The following is a 22,727-nucleotide window of genomic DNA, read 5'->3' as shown; positions in this document are numbered from 1 at the left end:
GTATAAACTCCATAGAAGAGACTGGGAAGAGCATGGTGGTCAAAAATCTGACAGAACACTTCCATATCTTTAAGCAGAAACAACAGAATTACTCTTTAGTGTCTTCTTGCAAGCCATACTATACACCCCTATATTCCCCCCCCCATGTGTGCAAGGTTAAATACGAGGCATTTCTTTTGATGCAATTTCAAAAGCCAGTTTAATAATGCAAGCTTGTCTGCTGCACCTTTCCCTATTCCTTCTATAATTGCACTAGAAATTATATAGCAAACATTCTCCGTTGCTGCAGCGGTTGGTCTATTCCTTGTCCATGCCGAGCTGTGCTGAGTACGTTTTCCTTTTTGTCATGCAATGCTAGTTCCAAGCCAGGAAGTCAGATAAGCTAGAAAACGTAAGAGGATTAAACTCCTTCACCGAATCACTGGAGGTGGAGATCCCCAGATCTAAAAAGTAGTACTGGGGATGTCCTATTAAACTCCACCAGAACTCTAAGAGCAATCTTAAGATTGAAAAAGAAAACCGGGAGACGGAATGATGGGTGGTGTCAGCTACTCATATGTTGGTTTGTTAGATGCACATCACTATCATAACGAGGAGACAGGATTCTTACAAATCTTGTGAGAGCGTCTTCAGAAAGCTACATTGCAATCCTTCTGGCTCTTGATTTCCTCACAGCAGACAGCTTAGACCAGAGGTCAACCTGTGGTCCTCCAGATGTCCATGGACTACAATTCCCATGAGCCCCTCCCAGCAAATGCTGGCAGGGGCTCATGGGAATTGTAGTCCATGGACATCTGGAGGACCACAGGTTGACTACCCCTGGCTTAGACGATACTTGGGCACAGGAAGTCAAAAACCACAGTAAAAGGCTTTTTTTCTTTTTTACTGAGAAAAATGAAATGTTTATTTAGATATTCAATTAAAAAAGGAAATTCAAGGGATGCATCATCATAAATACTCATAAATACGTCTGCAATAAGTGTAAATCATTCAAATAAATAAATAAATACGGCAATATAAAAATGCATTAACCCTGTTTCTTATTAGCAAGTGATGCCCCCCTTTTGAACACTTCATTCTAAAACACCCACATTTTTAGTTGCTTCATCTTTTTAAAAAATGACATTTCCCCAGAGAAAACAATTTTACATTTTCCAGTAGTGCAGTCCTGTACATATAGTAGGCAATTTACCAGCCACCATGGGCTAAGTAGGAAAGGTAGGCTTAAAAAAAAAATACAGCAAAAATAAAATTGTCCTAAGCAGAAATCAATCATGGAACTCTAAATCACTGAAATCCAATTGTCTACCCCCAAAGACGGCCCATGTTGACTGGCATGGATCCCAGGAGCAGTCTGGCCAAACTGGACCAGTTGGCTACCCATGAGAGCTAGCCCTCTGAAGAGTTTAGTGCAGCTGAAAGCAAACTGGAAGACAGAAATGTTTACAGTATGCCACAGAAAAATCTGAAGCTTTGAGGATCTTATTTGAGTGGAAAGGTGACATAGAAATGTGTTAAATAAATAAAATTTTAAAATAATGTGTAGTGTTATTTCATTGCAGTGGAGCTTGAACATGAAAATGCTGGTGCTCACCAAAGTAAAAGTCGAACCCCAGCATGATTTTTCCAGCATCATTTTCACTGCCTGCAGAAGATGAGTTTGTACTCCCAAGTCAGCATGTACTCCCATCTCAAGGCAAGGGATGGGTGAAACCCTTCTTCCTGCCAAGTTAGCTTTCCATCTGTGGGACCCTTATTAAAAATAAGGCTATGAATAGTCTGCTCTCTGAAGTGGTCCAAGTCCTTCAGAGATATTTCACAGGATTCTGCCAATCTCGGAGGTCGGCTCTTCTGATCGATGCCAGCAGAATGATGCCCATTTGTGGTGAGGCTTTTTGCTATATTGTATATAAGGATATGAATTTATTTGATTTTTATACCACCCTCCCGTACCGCTCAGTGCAAACTAATAACCTCTAGTACTGACTTACAGCTCGTAAGGATAGAGGGGTTTAATATTCTGGACACGCAGGGCCATAGGAGGAGACCCATGAGCCTGAGTGTATTTTGTATTCAAGCACTGTAGCTCTTACCCTTCTCCCACCCTCAAGTATTGCTAAAATCCCTTTTGCCAAGCTCCATGTGTGTGTATTATCTACTTTGATCTTTGGTGGGGGGAGGAGCCCAGAGTTGGGACACACCCCAAAGTTGGTTGCACCTGTAGCACCATTACTTTTTTGTGTGTGTTGTCAGCTAAGGTTTTTGTCTAAGAAGCAGAGAAAGAGGAGGGGAAAGTCTAGTTAAAGAAAGACAGGATTTGAACAACATCAACAGGCACAGAGCCTGACTGGACACTGCAGCTTGGTGTAGCGGTTAGGAGTGCGGACTTCCAATCTGGCGAGCCGGGTTTGAATCTGCGCTTCCCTACATGCAGCCAGCTGGGTGACTTTGGGCTCACCACAGCACTGAGAAAACTGCTCTGACTGAGCAGGAATATCAGAGCTCTCTCAGCCTCACCTCCCTCACAGGGTTTCTGTTTTGGGGAGAGGAAAGGGAAGGCGAATTTAAGCCACTTTGAGACTCCCTCGGGTAAAGAAAAGTGGCATATAAGAATCAACTCTTCTTCAGTAGACTCAGGGCTCTCTCAGCCTCACCTCCCTCACAAGGTGTCTGTTGTGGAGAGAGGAATGGGAAGGAGATTGTAAGCTGTTTTGATACTCCTTCGGGTAGAGAAATGTGGCATATAATAACCAACTCTTCTTCTTGGGGAAGACACGCTAATGTAATCTCAGAAGCTATTCTTCCTGCCCAGGGTTCACTACCAAAATGATGTGGCTGACCACCTTAGAACATCAGGCCTCCTTTCATCCAGTGTAAGGAAGACCAAATTTAAAAAGAAAATAAAAGCGCCCAATAGCAATTCAGGGTAGGGCTTGCAAGTGAGTGCATGGACGCATCATTAAATTTTTTTTTTTTTTTAAGTTGAAGTCCTATCCTGAATAGGTTGCTTGAAAAAAACACACATTTTCGGGCTCTATAGCAGTTCAACAGGGACTTTCAAAATAGTTGTTCAGGTTATGTTCTGGGTCAAAGCAGCAATGAAGGTGCTGCCCAGACGTGGCTCCCGTTCTGATTTAACCATGGAGGTTATTTCTGTGGATGATCGCACGAAGCGGGTCTATGTTGTTGTCCCCAGCAGAATGGCGTGGCAGGGGTGGTTGCACGCTGGGCTTTTGCAGCTTCTGTGAATCTCTCAGGCTGTTCGGTGCTTGGATGATGCTGCCAAAGGGATCTGTGTTGGCATCTCTTGTAAACCTGCGTGGTCCCGGCGTGTTGAACTGGAGTAAAGGAATCTCATTCCGTCGGGACAGGAATTGGGAGAAGGGTGGTGGGTTCATACCAGGGAACAGAGGTTGCTTTGCTTTGCCCAGGCTGACTAGGAAGTGGTGTTTTGGAGACTGGTAGACGTCGTAACCATTTTCCAGGGCCCAATGTTTAAAAGTGCAGTCTTCGTAACTGAAGTAGGGCTGAAGAAAACAATCAGGACAATATTAAAACGAGAGCTGCAATGTGTGTATTTAGAAAAGACATGCATTCTCAGTGGGTTTGAGCTCAAATCAAGCCTGGAGCTAAAATGACCAAAATGAGGCGATCAGACTTTGGTCACATTCTGAGAAGATAAGACTCACTGGAAAAAGCAATAATGCTAGGAAAAGTTGAAAATAGCAGAAAAAGAGGAGGACCTGACAGGAGATGGAATGACTCAATCAAGGAGGCCATGGCCTTCAGTCTGCAAAACCTGAGCATGGCTGTACATGATAGGGATAGGGATTCTGTGATAATGGATTTCAAAATGTTGCATTTCAGGATAACATAAACACATCAAGCCGCTCTGTACTGAGTCCTTCAGTGTAGCTATTCAGACTGGCAGCGTCTCTCTCGTCAGGGTCTTAGGCAAAGGTCTTTCGTATCGCCTAATACTCTATGCTTTTAACTCTTAATGCCTGGGATGGAAGTTGGAATCTTACGTGTGACGCATAAGCTCTACGGCTGAGCTTCTGCTGATAACAACTAAGAACTGTTAGGCAATGATATCTCAGCATTGTTCAACCATCGACATGAAATGGCAACAGCATTTGACATGCAACAGAAGACATGCCATCCTAAGCAGAGTTACATCCATGACTTTATCTTTGCTTAGGGCGCCAGTCAGCCTTTCCCAATACCCCTATCTCTCTTCTTTCAACTACACAAGAGTCAGTGCTTCTTTCTCAATAACACACACAAACCAATCCTTGGGGGTGGGGGAACTGCCAAATGCTATCGGTAAATTTATTGGAGGACAATGAGAAATCAGCAAAAAATAATGCAATTTTCCTTCCTGTTGTGAAAGAGGAGGAGGAGGACCAGGCAGTAGGGATGGGCATGACCAGCTCACGAACTAAAGTTTGTGGTGAATTTTGGCCATTTTGTAGATTGTGAAGTGAAGTTCGTGGCAGGTCAACTGGCAAGAACTTTCAAGCTTTTTATGGAGTTTGTGAATGGATACCTTTCCAGACAGATTGTGTACGCTCAATCTAAAGGTTTACTGAACTTCAAAGCAACAGGGGGGTCAAACTAGTCTTGTTGATTTCAAGAGGGTTTGCCCATGTTCCTTTGTATTCCCTTCTCATTTTCTTGCACAGACCTTGCAAAATCCCACCCCTTCTTTGGATTTATTGTGACTCTGTGCTTTGAGACTGGTCCTTTTAAGCTTGCAATGCCAATGGCATTGGGTTTTACTGGACATTCTGCATATTGTAATTGATTCTACTGGTCTTGCAAAATCCCCCTCTGCCACTTGAATTTATTATGACTCTGACACCAACTGGCACTAGGTTCTGCTGGGTATTCTTTACACTGAACTGGTTGTGCTGAACTTTCAGATCCTCTTGCTTGGATCAAACCTAAATCCCTAGTACTATGGCAGAGTGGGGGAGTTGCAGCCTTCTTCACCTCCTCTATGGCACAGCTCTGTGGGTCATGGTGAAGCATTGGCAGAAGAAAGATGGAGGCTTGCATAAGATACTCTAAGCCTTGATCAAAACTATTCCAGTCAGTGTCACTTCCTTGGCAAAGAACCATAACTTAGGTCACTGGGATAAGGATAATTTTGCATACCCAATTAAAGTATGCACGAGGAAGACTTACCGATCCAAAGATATCCCCATTGAGGTCCATGCAGAGATAGCGCCCACTTTTCACTCCACTTATCACAACAAAGCCTGCCCCTTCAGATTTGATGGCTAGGGCACCTGGATAAGGGAAACCAAGTAGACAAATATTAGGGTATCTTTCCACACTTTAAATGAGACATGGCCAACAGCATCCCATAGGTCACTCCTAGCATTTTTGCTAGCCCTCCCTAAAGTTCATTCAAACATGAGGTTGGATCCCAACCAAATATTCCAGTGGTGAAAATCAAATTTTCCTGCCTTCCCCACTGTAGTTTACAAATCTCCATGAAATGCTGCTCCAAGGTGATAGGGGACCAGCCTGGATCCAACCCACAAAGCTGAGTTAGATGCTTCATCCATCAAGATGCGTACTGACTATCTATCTCAGAGGTGGTCAAACTGCGGCCCTCCAGATGTCCATGGACTACAATTCCCATGTGCCCCTGCCAGCGAATGCTGGCAGGGGCTCATGGGAATTGTAGTCCATGGACATCTGGAGGGCCGCAGTTTGACAACCCCTGAATCTGGCTGTGGCTTTCTTGCACATCTGCTTTCAGGCCCAGATCAGAATGTTGGTTATGACCTTTAAAATCCTAAATGACATGGGGCAGGATATTCAAAAGGCAATTGCTTCCATAGATCCCTATCGCCCCGATAGATCTGCCCTCTAAAACGAGGTAGATGGCTTTGAGGGGTAGGGCCTTTTCAACAGTGGCACCTCGGCTTTGATTTTATTTCAATAGTTTGACCAGCAAAGATAGGGCTGCTAGCTTAAAGCACTCCCTTTGTCTCTTGGTTTGATTCTTGTCTTCTTGAAGTATAAGTGATTTTATATGCTGGATGCTCTTAATGATAGTTTAAAAATCTATTTGTGCTTTGAGGTTGCTTTGATTGTAAGCCGCTTTGAGGCTATATCCGTTGATGTTGAATGTTTCATTATTCCTTATTATATTTTAGATATATCACTGGACCGTTGTCATTCGCGTGATTTTTAAAAATGTTAAGTGTGGGGAAACAAAGAAAAAGAAGGCTGCATCCAAACCACTGACTGAATGGCTCATTAAACAGAAATGTGTGTGATCCTGGGGATTACACGTCCTTCTCCTTCCCCTTCCCTTAACCAAGGTTAAACCCTCCTGGTGGGTGAAAGGAAAAGGGATTCCGATTTAAATTGTAGGGCTGCATTTGTGCCTAGTCGGGAACTGGAGTGAGATTTAGGCTACTATTCTTTCACTTGCTCCGATTGAGAAAGGTAGTTTGAACACCTTTTTATTTAACTGTCCGAAGAAGAAGAAGAATAGTTGGTTCTTATATGTTGTTATTCTCTACCTGAAGGAGTCTCAAAGCGGCTTATAATCCCCTTCCCTTTCCTCTCCCCACAACAGACACCCTGTGAGGGAGGTGAGGCTGAGAGAGCCCTGATATTACTGAAGAAGAAGAGTTGGTTCTTATATGCCGCTTTTCTCTACTCAAAGGAGTCTCAAAGCAGCTTACAGTCGCCTTCCCTTTCCTCTCTCCACAACAGACACCCTGTGAAGTGGGTGAGGCTGAGAGAGCCCTGATATTACTGCTTGGTCAGAACAGCTTTATCAGTGCCATGGCAAGCCCAAGGTCACCCAGCTGGCGGCATGTGGGAGAGTGGGGAATCCAACCCCACTGGGTTTGGATGGGTGGAAGTGGGGAGGCTCATAGAGTGTTTTTTTGCCACCAGTATTACAGTTTTGTATGTTTTCTATATGAGTTTTAAATTCTATTGTAAACCGCCACGAGCCAGCAGGGTCCGGGAGTGGCAGTTAATAAACAAACAAACAACCCAATAAATAATAACCCTAACTTTGTTGAATGAATTAGGACTTACTTCCAAGTAGACCTGCTTCGGGTTGCTCCCTAAATACCACAACCCCCCAAACAGCCCCAATTAAATCCTAACTATGAGCAAACAGTTTCTAAAAAGCTAGTTGTGGGGGAGAGAAAACTAAGTTTTCCCCCACGAGTTCTAAATCTGTTTAGTCTGGACCAGGATCCATTATTTTGGGTGGGACTTCTTTCCAGGTAATCCAATTTGTGCAATGATTCTTAAATGATCAAATGAGCTTTGCTTGTTCTTCTTCATTTATTGCCTTTTGGGCACAGCACAGAAAGAACATTTAGCACCCTAGCAAATCAGACCAAGGGTCATGTAGACAGTATTTGCCTTCAAGCAACTAGATTTGTCCTGGAAGTCCAGATACAGAGTGTCCTACCTCCGTTATTCACAGGTATATTTTTTCTGAAAGAGACTTTCAGTTCATTCCTCATTGCCAGTAACTATCGTCTGCCCATATCGTATGCCCATATTTAAATATATTACTTTTGTTCCATAAAAGCATTTGATTCAAGAAAAATAACAAATTAACAGGTCCAATCCTCTTTAAAAGCTATCTAAAGTGCTCCTCAGATAATAAGGATGCACTGGGGTGGGAATCTTTGCTACACTGTGCACACATATGTGCTCTGTGCAGAATTCCTGACAGAGCCACATGTGCAAAGAGCTGTAAGCAAGAGGCTGTCTGCAAACCTTTGAATGTATGAATGAGTGAGTGAATGAGTGAATGAGAAACCAGTGGCCACCCACTATGTTCATTAGAAGAAGAGTTGGTTCTTATATGCTGCTTTTCTCTACTAGAAGGAGTCTCAAAGCGGCTTACAGTCGCCTTCCCTTTCCTCTCCCCACAACAGACACCCTGTGAGGCAGGTGAGGCAAAGAGCCCTGATATTGCGGAAGAAGAAGAGTTGGTTCTTATATGCTGCTTTTCTCTACCCAAAGGAGTCTCAAAGTGGCCTTTCCCTTCTTCTCCCCACAACAGACACCCTGTGAGGTGGGTGAAGCTGAGAGAGCCCTGATATCACTGCTCAGTCAGAACAGCTTTATCAGCACTGTGGCGAGCCCAAGTTCACCCAGTTGGCTGCATGTGGGGGAGCGTGGAATCAAGCCCCGCTCGCCGGATTAGAAGTCGGCACTGCTAACCACTACATCAGTCCTCTGGAAAGGGCTTGAGCCAAAGAGCACCACGCAAAACGGTGATGGTGAATTCCATAACTCTGTTATGCATTTTGATAATTGTAGAAGCATTTTCTTTTCCCTGGGCTGACTCTACTGTCAGCTGTATGGGTAGATCCAAAGTTCTAGCGTTATGAGAGCAGAGGGACTAAAAATGTGCTCTAACGTTCCTCCTTTGCTACTGACCTGGACAGCCCAGCCCAGCCTGATATCCTCATATCTCGGAAGCTAAGCAGGGTCTCCCTGCTCAGTAACTGGATGGAAGGCCACCAAGGAAAGCCATGGTTTCCTATGCAGAAGTAGGCCATGGCAAACCCCTCTGAATGCCTCCTGCCGTGAAAACCCTACTGGATCGCCATAAGTCAGTTGTGATGGCGGCAAAAGAACAAAATTTTAAAAGTCCCCCCATGCTGTAAAGTTCTCCACCTGCTCCCCAGTTACTTACTATAAACAGTTTGGTGAGGACTCCCATCCACGTGGCCGTTGGAGTGAATCTGCAGGTGGAAACTGTTCCTGGCTGAGGACGTGTACAGGTGCAGCAGGCTGTCTGTGTTTCCCCAGTTGGGGCTGAGCAGCGGGGAGGCGTTGGGAAAAGCAGTGATTCCCTCCCAGCTGCACGCTGCCAGCAGCACGAACTCCAGGAAGCCGCACAGAGAGGCCCGGGCCATGGTTCCCTTTCCTTAGTGGCTGAGGCAGGACCTTGAAACTTGACACTGTCTCTTTCCCCCCTCCCTCTGTAGCTCCCTTGTCTTTGGAGTCCGAATCCTCAGATGGGTTCCCTACAATTTTTGCTGCGGCTTTTTAAAGGGCAGCTGTGTGACATCACGTAAGGGGGGGGGGAGAGACACATCCTTTTGTTTCATGATGGCAATATTTTAGGAATGTCCTGAGACCTCAACAGCCCAGGGGATGCACGTAGGTTTCTCAGGGAGGTGTGTGCGGTTTCCAAAGTCAGCTTTGGGACACTAATAACATGTTCAAATGTTATCTGAAAGGAAAAAAAGAAAGCTCTGACATCAGAATGCTTCCCACTGGCTGGATCAGGATTAGACCGGTCTCTTGCAGTGGCGTGCCATCCGAGGTCTCCCTCCCAAAAATACATCACTGTTTCCGACAGAAGGCCTGATCCTCAGGGGTCCCAGCCCAGCAAGGTCCAGGTTGGTCTGGGCTATAAAGAACAGGCACCAGCTCACCCAGTAGGTGCCCCTAAATGGCTTCTTCTACTGGTCCCCCAGTCCTTCTCGGTACTGAGCCAGGTCCCTCAAGGTCTGGAGATCAAGTGGTCCACTTAGCAGCTTGAGAGGCAAGGTCTGTCTCTTTATGGAAACTAACCAGTCCTGGACCAGTGCCATAATTAAGCCCCACTTTCAGCCATACTCTGTCCAAGCCTGGACTCTTGATGGTTCTTAAATCTTCATTTGAAGAGCCTCTTGTGGCGCAGAGTGGTAAGGCAGCCGCCTGAAAGCTTTGCCCATGAGGCTGGGAGTTCAATCCCAGCAGCCGGCTCAAGGTTGACTCAGCCTTCCATCCTTCCGAGGTCGGTAAAATGAGTACCCAGCTTGCTGGGGGGTAAACGGTAATGACTGGGGAAGGCACTGGCAAACCACCCCGTATTGAGCCTGCCATGAAAACGCTGGAGGGCGTCACCCCAAGGGTCAGACATGACTCAATGCTTGCACAGGGGATACCTTTACCTTTACCTTTAAATCTTCATTTGAGGCCTCCCTTCTGCTGGTATGGCCAGGCTTTTAAGACAAGCTGTCAGACTTCATGCAATGGCTCTGGGTAGGGCTGCCAACTTCAGGTTGGAAAATTCCTGGAGATTTTGGGAATGGGGAGGAGAGGGGTTGGAGAGGGAAGGGAGCTCAGTGAGGCATAATGCTTCCCTCCTCTTCCCTCCTGTGTGTGGATCAGCTGTAATTCCAAATTTCAAGGCTTTGCCTGGAGGTTGGTAACTTGCGCCCTTCTGTAGTCCCTCCTGCTAACCCTAGCTCTGGATTACCAACACTTTGTGCCCCCAGACTGGTGGGACCGTTTCATGATATGCTCAATATTCAGACCTTGCGTAAGGTTTTGTCTATTTCTACAGTGGTTGTGTAGGCCTACACAACCCATCCTGGTTTCTCCTGCCCAGTCATTGCCTGTCCCGGGGCCTCCTCTCCCCCACTACTTCCTATGGGGAAATATGAGCATCCGGTTTGTGGTGTCTGTCTCCTCTGTAAAGTGTACTCACTGTGGAGGTGGGTAAACGATCAGTCCTAAGGCTAGAGAGATGCAGCGGGCAGGATGACTTCCAAACCTTCCTTAAGGCGAAGAGCAGCAAGGCAGGGATCTGCTTAGACTTTACAAGGGCTGGATCCCTAAGTACCAACCAGCCTCTTGCAACCAGCATATTCCAGAAGTCACACCCATTCCTGGGAAGAGAGGGAGTTGCACTGAGGGCCTAAGCATGTCTCTTAAAGAGGCAGGTTCCATATACTACACCATTCACTGGAGAAGGAAGAGAAGAGAAGAGCTGTTTTTTTTTTTTGTATCTTGTTTTTTTACTACCCAAAGGCGTCTCAAAACAGCTTACAATCACCTATCCTTCCTCTCCCCACAACAGGCGCCCCATGAGGTAGATGGGGCTGAGAGAGCTCTGAGAGAATGGTGCCCAAGGTCACCCAGCTGGCTGCATGTGGAGGAGGAGTGGGGAATCAAACCCAGTTCTCCAGATTGCTCTTATCCACTACATTGCTCTTATCCACTACACCAGTGGTTCTCAACCTTTCCAATGCTGTGACCCTTTAGTACAGTTCCTCATGTTGTGGTGACCCCCAACCATAAAATGATGCCAGTGTTCTTTCACAGAAATTAAACCAAAACTGACCAATGGCTTGAAGATCCCTTGTTCATGACTGTGTATAAATTGGTTTTTATCCCCGGGTTTTCTCAGTTCAGTTCTGCCTCTTGTCCCGCTATGCCGATCTTGCTCTTTCCTGCTGCTTCAGACAGACAAATGGTCTATCTTGATCTACACCGCAAGGCTGTTGTGTGGATGGCACACCCCCCCCCCCGGCCAAGCTGCTTGCTCTGCCGCAACCCCTGTGAAAGGGTTGTTCGACCCCCAAAAGGGTCCTGATCCCCAAGATGAGAACCACTGCACTACACCAAGCTGGAGCATCCATGGAATTCAAGAGTGAAGGATATGCTTTTGGATATTAAGTAATCAAACCCTATATCCCAAATGCCCCATTTACTATCATCTTTGTTATAATGAGTCCTACTTAAAAATGAACAGCAGTTGGTAATATGTGGAAATCTTATTACTGTTATTAATTATCTGTTATATACCAGCTATGTACCAGAAGGCAAAGTTAGCCATAGGGAAGGCAACAAAGGAAAAGGATGATATTCCATGTGGGGATGAAGAATATGTGTTATTCTGCATGGTAGAAAGTAGCACTGCTGAAAATGTAACTGACAAGGTTGTTTACCCCCAGCCAGCAGAGCAGCATACAGATATTGCCACCGAATCAGTCAGTACTCTATTGGCAGGTTTCAAAGGGCAGTGTTCTTCATACCTGTCCAGATATCACAAGGAAACTGCAGGGGTGTTAGTCCCTCTTTAATTAAGCACTGAACTTCTGAACAGGAAACCCAGAAGTGAAACCTGTGATTTTCAAAATGGTGGTAAAAATACTGAACTCTTTACCAGCATTGTCGTAAAGAAACACTGACAGGATGTACAGTCAGTACATTTACTACACTAAAGACATCAATGCTTCATTTATCATTAAAAGCTAAATGGGAAGGCTACTGAAGCAAGAAATGCCTTTCCGATGAGAGGAGAAGGAAGTTAATATGCTGTACATCATAATTTTTACTGGGAGGAAAATGCTTGAAAAACAAAAAAAGAGGAAAAAAGACTTTAAAAGCAACCTGTATAGCCAGAGTTTGACAGAACAGGCTTTAAGCAAATTTACTTTAGGCTTGCAACTTAAGCAAACATGGCTCAGTAAAGATGCCCTGGCAGCAGTCCCCTGGCAGATACTGTGTCCAAAATATCTGTGCTAGTGAAGCCTGGGAAGGTTAGTGCCACCCCTGCCCCAGAGAGAGGCAAGGGATGTCTCCTACTCACTCGTGACAGTGTTTGTGCTACCTCATGTTGTTTATATATAAGAACCAACTCTTCTTCTCCTCCTTCTCCTTCTCCTTCTCCTTCTCCTTCTCCTTCTCCTTCTCCTTCTCCTTCTCCTTCTCCTTCTCCTCCTCCTCCTCCTCCTCCTCCTCCTTCTTCTTCTTCTTCTAAATACTCTTGAGTTAGCTGGGGCTCGAACAGGGAAGATCACGTAAGTTTGTCCGCCTCCAAGTGGAGCCTGAGGATCTCCTGGAATTATAGCTCATCTCCAGACCACAGAGAGGACTGAGAAAATGGATTCTTTGGAGGATGGACTCCGTGGCATTGTACCTAGGGATGCCAATTCCCAGGTGGGATCTGGGATCCCCTGGAATCATAGCCTATCTCCAGGCAACAGAGATCAGTTTCCCTGGAGAAAATGGCTGCTTTGGAGGGTGGACTCCATAGAATTATATTCCACCGAGGTCCCTCCTCATCTCAAATCCCGTCCTCTCCTGACTCTACCTCCAAAGTCTCCAGGTATCTCCTAACCCGGAGCCAGCAACCTTAATCATCCTTCAGTGAGGTCCTTGGCCTTCCCAGGCTCCAGCTCCAAATCTCCAAGAGTTTCCCAACCTGGATCTGACAACATTGAATGGAAGAAGGCTCTGTGCATCTGATGAAGAACATCAACAACTTTATTTTTATAGCCCACCCTTCCCAGCTGGCTCAGGGCAGGTAACAACCAAAAGTATACAATGTAATTTACATAGTTAAAACAAATTTCTATATAAATTTACATTAACATGAATTTAAATGTATACAGCGGCTAGGGGGACACCTGGCAACCCTACTGGTTCATGAAGAAAGCCTGCGGAATACCACCTGTGGCTGGACTGGATCACAGTGGCTGAATTCCCGCCCGTGATGCAGCTGTTAAAGAGTAGCTGGCAACCTCATGGCAGTGGGATGTGTTTAATTAAAGGCTGCTCTCTAAATACGTTAGGTGGTGGATAATTTCTATTGGATGGATTGATGTTTTTGCAGATTTGATTTCTCAAGAAAGGAGGCAGGCATTTCCTGGCCTCAATGTTTTCTAGCCTTGATTGTTCAATTGTTTATGAAGCACCTCACAAGAACTCATGTGGGGATACATTTTATTAGTCACCACAGAGCCATTTTATTTGGCTGCAATAGAGTGACATGGCTTCTACCTCCAAGCTTCTTGGAATGAGGGGGGGGGAATGAAGGAAGAACACATTTTACTCCCCTGCCCTTTGTGACATCTGGACCCCCCGGGGCCTACAATTGTCCAGTTCTATAATAGACTGACACTGCCGGGAATGAGAAGTTGAGAAATATGGGTCTGGTTAGGGATTGTTATGCCTGCCAACTTGCAATTTAAATTGGGATAACTGGATTGTATTTCTATTGTATTTTATCGTCAAGAGAACATCTTGTTATTTTATGTTTTTGTCTTGTTGTGAACCGTCACAAGCTGGCTGGTCCGGGAGCTGTATCATTACATACAAATTTAATAAATAAATAAATAAATAAATAGATAAATAAATAGATAGATAGATAGATAGATAGATAAATAAATAAATAAATAAATAAATAAATAAAATGTATTTCTGCTGCAGTGGAGAGAGAACCTCAGCAAGGGAAACAAAAACCCAACATGAAATACAGATAAGAACCAAGAGGGTTAGGGTTGAAATCAGTGTTAGAAAATAGAAACAGTATTATTTGAACTCAAATGTTTAAAAACCATAAAAGAATATCTATTTAGCACACATAAAACATCTAATAGAGCCTCTTGTGGCGCAGACTGGTAAGGCAGCCGTCTGAAAGCTCTGCCCGTGAGGCTGGGAGTTCGATCCCAGCAGCCGGCTCAAGGTTGACTCAGCCTTCCATCCTTCCGAGGTCGGTAAAATGAGTACCCAGCTTGCTGGGGGGTAAATGGTGATGACTGGGGAAGGCACTGGCAAACCACCCCGTATTGAGTCTGCCATGAAAACGCTAGAGGGCGTCACCCCAAGGGTCAGACATGACTCGGTGCTTGCACAGGGGATACCTTTACCTTTAAAACATCTAAGTGTGTACACCAATAAGTTTGACCTTGACTTGTCTCTTTCCTTCTCAGGTGTCTAGGGAGCTGTTCCTCAGTGGTAGGAACTTCGCCAAAGTTGTACCAGAGGTGCTGAAACTCTTCTATTCTGAATGCAACTCAGATGTTCCAGTATCTGAACTTTTAATGTCTGGAGCTTAGGCCCACATATAATAGGTTACATTTGACATATATATGATCACTTTAGCATTACAGTTCATTTTCATTGGATGACTCCTGAAAGGCATTTCTCTTGCAAGAATAATCACAGGCTGCACATTTTAAACAAGTCAGTGGGACGTGTTTGCAGGCAGGCCTTCATAAGACTGTGGCCTACTTTTGTCCCCAGGTTCTGATAGCTCTGGGCAGGGAGATGGACTCTTGTTTACACAGGTGCACTTCTAGAACAGCATGGCAGATGTCACAGGACCTGAGCAACATGTACACAGGTGGACCTGGGATCAAACCCTGGCACAGCGAAGCAACAGCAAATAATCAGAACAGGGTAAAAAACATCCAGACCAGTTATAGCTTTTATTTACCCTGACATACATTGGCAAGAATATGAGCCTCTTGTGACGCAGAGTGGTAAGGCAGCAGAAATGCAGTCTGAAAGCTCTGTCCATGAGGCTGGGAGTTTGATCCCAGCAGCCGGCTCAAGGTTGACTCAGCCTTCCATCCTTCCGGGGTTGGTAAAATGAGTACCCAGTTTGCTGGGGGGTAAACGGTCATGACTGGGGAAGGCACTGGCAAACCACCCCGTATTGAGTCTGCCATGAAAACGCTAGAGGGCATCACCCCAAGGGTCAGACATGACTCGGTGCTTGCACAGGGGATACCTTTACCTTTACCTTTACATTGGCAAGAACTCCCTTGACTCCTGGTGCCTACTTTCTCAGGCCTCTATTTGTGGGCACCTGCTGGGTAAAATGTTCACACAGATCTCAGGTTCATTCCTCACACATTGGATAAAGCACTTCCAATGCAATTTCGAAGCAGCTTTTCTTGTTTCGCACAGGAAAATTCAAATGCAAGAGCACATTATGCAATGTGTGTGGTAATATCTGAGCATGAAAGTGTCGGTGACCATGGAGAAAAGCTGTGATTATTGTCTCTTTGTGAATAATATTTGCATGCATATTCAGACAAGGGTTGCAGCGGGAGGGAGGGAGCACCCAATAACCCTGCCTCCCAGCAGAAGAAGATGTCAACTGGAAATAAGTAACAGAACAGATGTGAAGCTGAACTTTTGATTTCTTAGGAGTCCTTGAGGATAAGCAGGGGTGGGTAAGCAATGGGGAAACCCCCCTTTCCCCAGTACTGTTCTGCTCCAGCATTGAATATGCATGATGGGGCATTTGTATAGGACAGGGGTAGTCAAACTGTGGCCCTCCAGATGTCCATGGGCTACGATTCCCATGAGCCCCTGCCAGTGTTCGCTGGCAGGGAATCATGGGAATTGTAGTCCATGGACATCTGGAGGGCCACAGTTGGACTACCCCTGGTATAGGATATTGATTTGTGTTCATTTAAAACATTTCTATCCTGCCTTTTCACTCAAGTAGGGTCCCAAGAGTGACAAACATCAAAACATTTCAACCTCCAAACATTGGTGAAATAAATTATATAAAATATTTCAACAACAACAAGAAGCAGGTTTATTTTTATAGCCCGCCCTTCCTAGATAACTCAGGCTGGGTGACAACACGGTTTAAAACAATCAGTCGCATAATAAAATTGAAACATTAAAACATTTTTCACAATTACAGCAGCCCCTGGCTAATTTGAACTGGGAGGGAGGGTTCAAGAGAGGGCAGGTTTTCCTCTGCTTGGGAAGTGAGGCCAGCACCTTTGGATGGTCAGTTATCTTAGGAAGATGGCTAACCGCCCTGAGCCTCAGGGGAGGGCGGTATATAAATTCAAGAAGGACGTAGATAAAAGAAGGATGTAGATAAAATTGAAAGGGTACAGAGGAGAGCGACGAGGATGATCTGGGGCCAAGGGACCAAGCCCTATGAAGATAGGTTGAGGGCCTTGGGAATGTTCAGCCTGGAGAAAAGGAGGTTGAGAGGGGACATGATAGCCCTCTTTAAGTATTTGAAAGGTTGTCACTTGGAGGAGGGCAGGATGCTGTTCCCATTGGCTGCAGAGGAAAGGTAACACAGTAATGGGTTTAAACTACAAGTACAACGATATAGGCTAGATACCAGATTAAAAATTTTCACAGGCAGAGTAGTTCAGCAGTGGAATAGGCTGCCTAAGGAGGTGGTGAGCTCCCCCTCACTGGCAGTCTTCAAGCAAAGGTTGGATACACACTTTTTTTGGATGCTTTAGGATGCTTTGGGCTGATCCTGTGTTGAGCAGGGGGTTGGACTAGATGGCCTGTATGGCCCCTTCCAACTCTATGGTTCTATGATTCTATGATTCTATAAATAAATTAAAAAACCCTAAATGTCAAGTTAATGGAATCTTTATCTTTCTTGATGCCCCTCAAAACTTTACAAAAAAAAAATCTTCACTCCCCTCTTTTGGATATTGGAAGAAATGACTGAACTGTTTTTATTAGGAGATTTTCAAGCCAAACCGAACATAAATGCAGCCCCATTTGTCAGCTTTGTTGTAATCGCGGGCTTTGGGAAGTTCATGTGTTGGTGAGCCGGACTAAGGAGCACAGTTTCTCTAGCAGTGATATTCTAGGAATAATTATAGTCCATCACCAGAATACACTGTGGCTCCTTTGTACGTATGTGCTTCTGGCCACAGATCTTAATCCTTGCGGTGTGTTGAAACACACATCCTGCAGTGACCATATTTGGGGTGGCCTGTCTTTGTCACACAACCTACACACAGCAAACATCCTGGTTTACCTCACCTACGTGAAGCAAACCAAGTCAACAAACCTGTGCGGGCAATTTCTGAGCCTCGGCTGCCAAATACGTTATCTGCCCTCTTGGCTCTCTACACATTTCTCTTTGTAGTGTACTTTTTATCTAGTAAAATTCCTTGAATGCTATTTGCAGCATTGGGGGTGGGGGGGGGGAATCATGCTTTGGGGATGAACTCAGTCAGGCAGAGAGACCACTATATTGCTGGGAAAAATTCTGAAACTCCCCCCTCCTGGCCGCCACCAGCTTAATACAGGATACACATGTTTCCTGAATGGTATTAATAGCTGAATGTCAGCTAGGAAACCCCTTTTTCACACATACGTGCTAGATCCATAGATTCTGGAAAATCTATCAACTGGCATCAAAATTCTCAAAAAAATCTAAAAACGTTTCCTGCAAAAGTTCTTGTCATTCCATTACAAATTAATGTGGCTGACAAAGAGAACCCTACAAGCAAACATGGTGGCTAGGGCAGACAGATCACAGATGGACCAGGACAGCACAATATCCCCGGAAAGAGGTCCCCCCTCCTGTTGCTTTTTATTGACAGAAACCAAGGTTTGAATGCTGGCAATAATGTTGTTGCCTAGCAACCACCACAGGAATTCCTGAGACCTCAGCCTAGAGCTGTTTTTTAAAGGCACAGGTACTGCTTTTATTGACTGATAGTTCGTGTTCTTTAATTTGAGGTTGGCCCAATTTCTTGGGAATGGCTGGTGTACCTTTACAGGATCTCGCTGTTCCAAGCAACACTGTATTCTGGAGCTGAACTGATATTATTTTTTCAATGTCCAGAAAGTCAAAGTGTTACTGCTTATTCATCTTCTTTTCTTCATCATCATCATCTCAGATTTTCCTGCAAGCACAAGGCTATTCTCAGGTTTCTACAAAGACCTGTCTTGACTGTTTACGGCCCCAATCTCTGGATTTAAATATTCACAGATGGGGCTATTTTGAGAATTAGATATATTGATGTGAACAAGAAACAATCTACTATAAACAATACAGAATGTGAAATACAAAATAAGACAAAGCAGTAAAATCAGGTAATAATTGCAATAAATATGGTGAGTGGACTGTTCTGTTAAAAAAGGTGCCATGCTGTCCATTCTCCTTTCTCAAAACATTTTCTTGAACATTATGGTTGTACATATCCTGTAGAATGACAGAAGGAGGTCTGTAAATCATCAGGGCCTCCTCGGGCAGGCCATGCCACAAGCTGGGAGCTGCCAAATTTTACCCATTTGCAGGATGTCACGCTTAGAAGAGTTTCCTTGAACGAGCGAAGCTGCTATCCAAGGAGCATAGCTGGAGGTGATCCCGTGGCTCTGTGGGTCCAAGGCCATTCAGGGCTTTGTGGACGGCAACCGTTCATCTTGAAATGAACTCAATAACTGATTAGTAACCAATAGAGTGTCTGCAGAATGGGTGTGACAGGAGATAAAAGGTTTTACACTACTCCTTCAGTACCACAGTCTTGATCCAAATTACTCCCCCCACCTGTTTTTTACTAGAAGTAAACTGTGGGATATCCAATCACCTTTTCCCCGCATAAACATTTATTAACGCAGCTTTGACACTTGAGCAGTAAATTTTTGCTTTCTATCTACTGTATCTATAGAAGAATGAAATGTATCCTGGCTCATTTGGACATTCCCACCAAACAAGATTAGCGTTTTACTTAAGGCTTCCGGTTGTGTATACCAAAACAGGAAAGTGTGCACCTTTTCCTATTCACATCATTTGGGGACTGCACAGAGTGGGAAGATAGTTATGGGAGGTGGGAGCATCAAACGTGTAAGGGCTAACAAAGGCTAGAGAGAATGAGGCGGACAGCTGGAACCTATTGGAAGTGCAAGAGCTCTTTGTGGAAACGATGTAGACTGATAGACCTTTGATTTTACCTCCGTTTTCTTTGCCTTGGCCTGGATGGTTCAGCCTAGACCAGTCTTATCAGTTTAAAGCTAAGAGGGGTTGGCCCAGATTAGTACTTGGATAGGAGACCATCAAGGAAGCCTGGGGTTGCTGTGATGAAGAAGAGTTGGTTCTTATATGCCACTTTTCTCTACCCGAAGGAGTCTCAAAGTGGCTTACATTCGCCTTCCCTTCCTCTCCCCACAACAGACACCCTGTGGGGTGGGTGAGTCTGAGAGAGCCCTGATATTATTGAAGAAGAAGAAGAGTTGGTTCTTATATGCCACTTTTCTCTACCCAAAGTAGTCTCAAAGTGGCTTACATTCACCTTCCCTTCCTCTCCCCACAACAGACACCCTGTGAGGTAAGTGAGGCTGAGAGAGCTCTGCATTCTCACATTGCAGCTTCCCTGTGAAGTTCATTTGAAGGGAACCAGCTATGATAATGATAAACAGTCACCATTTGTCTTGGGGGTTTTGGAGCTAGAATTTTAAAACACAAATGTTGTGATTCTGGTATCTGTGTAAGAAAATATATATATACATGGTTCCTCTATGGAGCAGTGCAGCTGTTTTTCATGGTGGTCAGCTAGGGCATGGGGCTCCCCACTAGGGTCACTGCCCATTGGCTGTGAGTATGCCTTCAGCTCTTTATGGTGCCATGATGTCAACTTGTACCAGCAGCTTGACTCTACTGTTCTGGGACTCTCCTTTGGATCTAGCTTATGCATCTGGCTGCAAAATGCAAAATATCGTTTCTCTGCAGGCAAACCTGCTTCATTTGCTGCCCTAACAGCCTGTAGAGCAGGGGTAGTCAAATTGTGGCCCTCCAGATGTCCATGGACTACAATTCCCAGGAGCCCCTGCCAGCGAATGCTGGCAGGGGCTTCTGGGAATTGTAGTCTATGGACATCTGGAGGGCCGCAGTTTGACTACCCCTGATGTAGAGTAACACAGAGACATCTTTTCCCATCCCCAATTACACCGCTGCATTTGTTTTGCAGGTCTGCCGCTCTTCCAGGGATGCCTGTCTTCACCTGTCAAGCGATGCCCAGCACACTTTTAATGCTGCGTAGGTAGCTATTTTATTTATTTGGCTGTTAGGGTAAGAGAGCTAGTGTGGTGTCATGGTTAGAGTCAGATTTGTCTCCTTGTACTATAGGACTAGCAGAAGAAAGACACTTCCCCCTATCTTTTTATACTATCAACCTGCCCTTGATGTTTATTTTTTAAAGTAGTTTTCTCTGGTTGTGCAGCTTTCTGTGTTCCGGTAGTTCTTCCTCCTGATGTTTTGCCTTCTTCTGTGTTAGAAGCAAAAACTGCCAGAATACGGCCCCACAACCCAAGAAAATGGCAGAAGCCAGCTTAATCCAGCTGTGGAAACCTTTGACAATACGCTTATTTTTTAATCTTTAAAGATTAGTGTCACCACAAGAGGGCAGGGCACCAATGAAAGCAACAGAGCCACCCAGAAGGAAACTAAATTCTGCACATTTTGTAGGGATCTCATTTTCAAGGACATGCCGGGCTCGTGTTGACTGTGGGTTAGGCTGAATGAATGTATCGAGGAGGGAATCCCTGCACCCAACTATTGTGTGCAAACCCATTATGAATTTAGGCATTACACTAGGCTGGCCATATTTCCTTGGGACAAAAAATATTCTGTATTCATGAAAGTTTTATAAACATGTTGGGCTGACTATTATTGTTCAGTAACAGGACCCATACAAAAATTTAGGTAGACATAGCAGAGTTTGTTGGATATAGGTTTCTCACCAAGATTGTATCATGAATATTTCTCCGATGAAGCAATCTTACGGAGCAAATTTTGGCCTTTCAACGCCTTATCATAAAATGTCTCACACTCTATAACACAATTTTGTCTTACGACTCAAATTGCCTTCCTTGTCTAGACGGCAAGACAAAACCAAAAACTACAGCAAGTATACACCTTTTATTATAAAGGGGACAAAACTGACATTTTTATTAAAACGAGGGGATCTCCATGAAATGTGAAAAACAAGGATACACTTCCATTCCAAAGGGTATGGTCAGCCTACAAAGAAGGTCAAGTGAACATACAGAAATCAAATTCAGGTGCAGAGCCATGTTGGTTAGAAGTCACAAAACAATGTCAGAGTCCAGTGGCACCTTTAAGACGATATAAGCTTTCGTGTGCACACACACACTGCACACGGAATAAAACTTCGTGGTCTTAACGGTGCTACTGGACTCTGACTTTGTACAGAAATCAGTCGGAGACCACTGAAGCCGATCCACATATATATTCCACGCAGCGTGTTATCTAGCTCTGCAGGACCTGCAAGACGGAGCTCTTCCACCAGGCATTCGGTTGAGGCCAGAGCAAGGATGATCTTGGGGTCCTTCCCTTAGGGAGATATTCAGTCATACATCTATATCTCCACTATCTTCCTCAAGGCCTGGGGTCCGGCAGGGGGGGGGGTAGGTTTGTTGGGATGGTTATAGTTATTGAGGGATTTACTGTTGCTGCCATTCTAGGTCATTCTATTGTTAGAATTAATGTTTTATTGTATTCTATTGTTTTCTCATTGAAAACCTCCATAAACCAGCTAGTCCAGGCGGTCAACGAATTAAATTAATAAATAAACAAATAGGGCAAAAACAAATCCACTTGAGAGACAGATGTGAGCAGCGAGGCAGCCTAATCAGCAGATGTTGCCGGAGGATTCATGATGACGAGCCTGAAGCAGAGTGGTCGCTTCTTAATCCTGGCTGAGCTCCCGGAAGACTTAAGGGCCCTGACAGAGCTAGTGCAGTTCCACAGGGCTTGCAAGATGGAGCGAGCTCTTCCACCAAGCGCATGGTGGAGGCCAGGGTAGGAAGATCTGTTGGGTCCCTCCTCCAAGCATCTGCCCTGAGGCTTTGGGCCGGGATGGGTCTGTCGATTCAACTATGCATTTTAGGGGGATTAGTTTTGGAAATTGATATTATTATCAGTTTATTATGTCTTGAGCTGACTGGCCCGAGACTGGCAGTAGATGACAGACAGACAGACAGACAGACAGACAGACAGACAGACAGACAGACAGATAGATAGATAGATAGATAGATAGGCAGGCAGGCAGGCAGGCAGACAGGCGGGTAGGTAGGTGGGTGGGTAGGTGGGTGGGTGGGTTGGGTAGACGATAATGGATGGATAGATGGGTGGGTGGGTGGATGGAGGGTGGTTGGTTGGATGGAAGGATGGACGGACGGACAGACAAACAGACAGACAGATAATTTACATCTCAGTACAGATCTCAGACTAAGGAAGAGCAGGAAACCCGTATAGAAGATTCTCTTAGCTAATAGCTATGTTCTCTGTTAATATTTCGGAGCATCTCTCTGTGTTGCTACATATGTGTTGAATTGGACCATTAGTCAATTGAAATTAGTGCTGTCTACTCAGGCTTGCAGTGGCCCTCCTGGGCTTCATCACC

The 22,727-nt window shown here is 44.9% G+C and overlaps 1 protein-coding gene across 1 annotated transcript; it reads right to left on the bottom strand.

Moving 5' to 3' along the window:
* Positions 1–1,038: 1,038 nt before the first annotated feature.
* On the bottom strand, positions 1,039–9,015 carry FGF23 (fibroblast growth factor 23). Its single transcript, XM_077309965.1, has 3 exons — positions 8,702–9,015; positions 5,191–5,294; positions 1,039–3,527 (listed from the first exon to the last, which is right to left on the bottom strand). Exons 1-3 carry the CDS (start codon positions 8,922–8,924, stop codon positions 3,135–3,137), a joined length of 720 nt encoding a protein of 239 aa, XP_077166080.1. The 5' UTR covers positions 8,925–9,015; the 3' UTR covers positions 1,039–3,134.
* Positions 9,016–22,727: the final 13,712 nt, after the last annotated feature.

This window comes from Paroedura picta, chromosome 14 (genome assembly GCF_049243985.1).
Source record: "Paroedura picta isolate Pp20150507F chromosome 14, Ppicta_v3.0, whole genome shotgun sequence".
Lineage (NCBI taxonomy): Eukaryota > Metazoa > Chordata > Lepidosauria > Squamata > Gekkonidae > Paroedura > Paroedura picta.
This window is presented reverse-complemented; position numbering and strand designations above follow the sequence as displayed.

Coding starts and splice junctions, on each gene's coding strand:
- FGF23 (XM_077309965.1), bottom strand. CDS start 8,924: ATGGCCCGGGCCTCTCTGTGCGGCTTCCTGGAGTTCGTGCTGCTGGCA. Junction 5,295..8,701: donor TCCTCACCAAACTGTTTATA/GTAAGTAACTGG, acceptor TCCCTTATCCAG/GTGCCCTAGCCATCAAATCT. Junction 3,528..5,190: donor ATGGGGATATCTTTGGATCG/GTAAGTCTTCCT, acceptor TGTTTTCTTCAG/CCCTACTTCAGTTACGAAGA.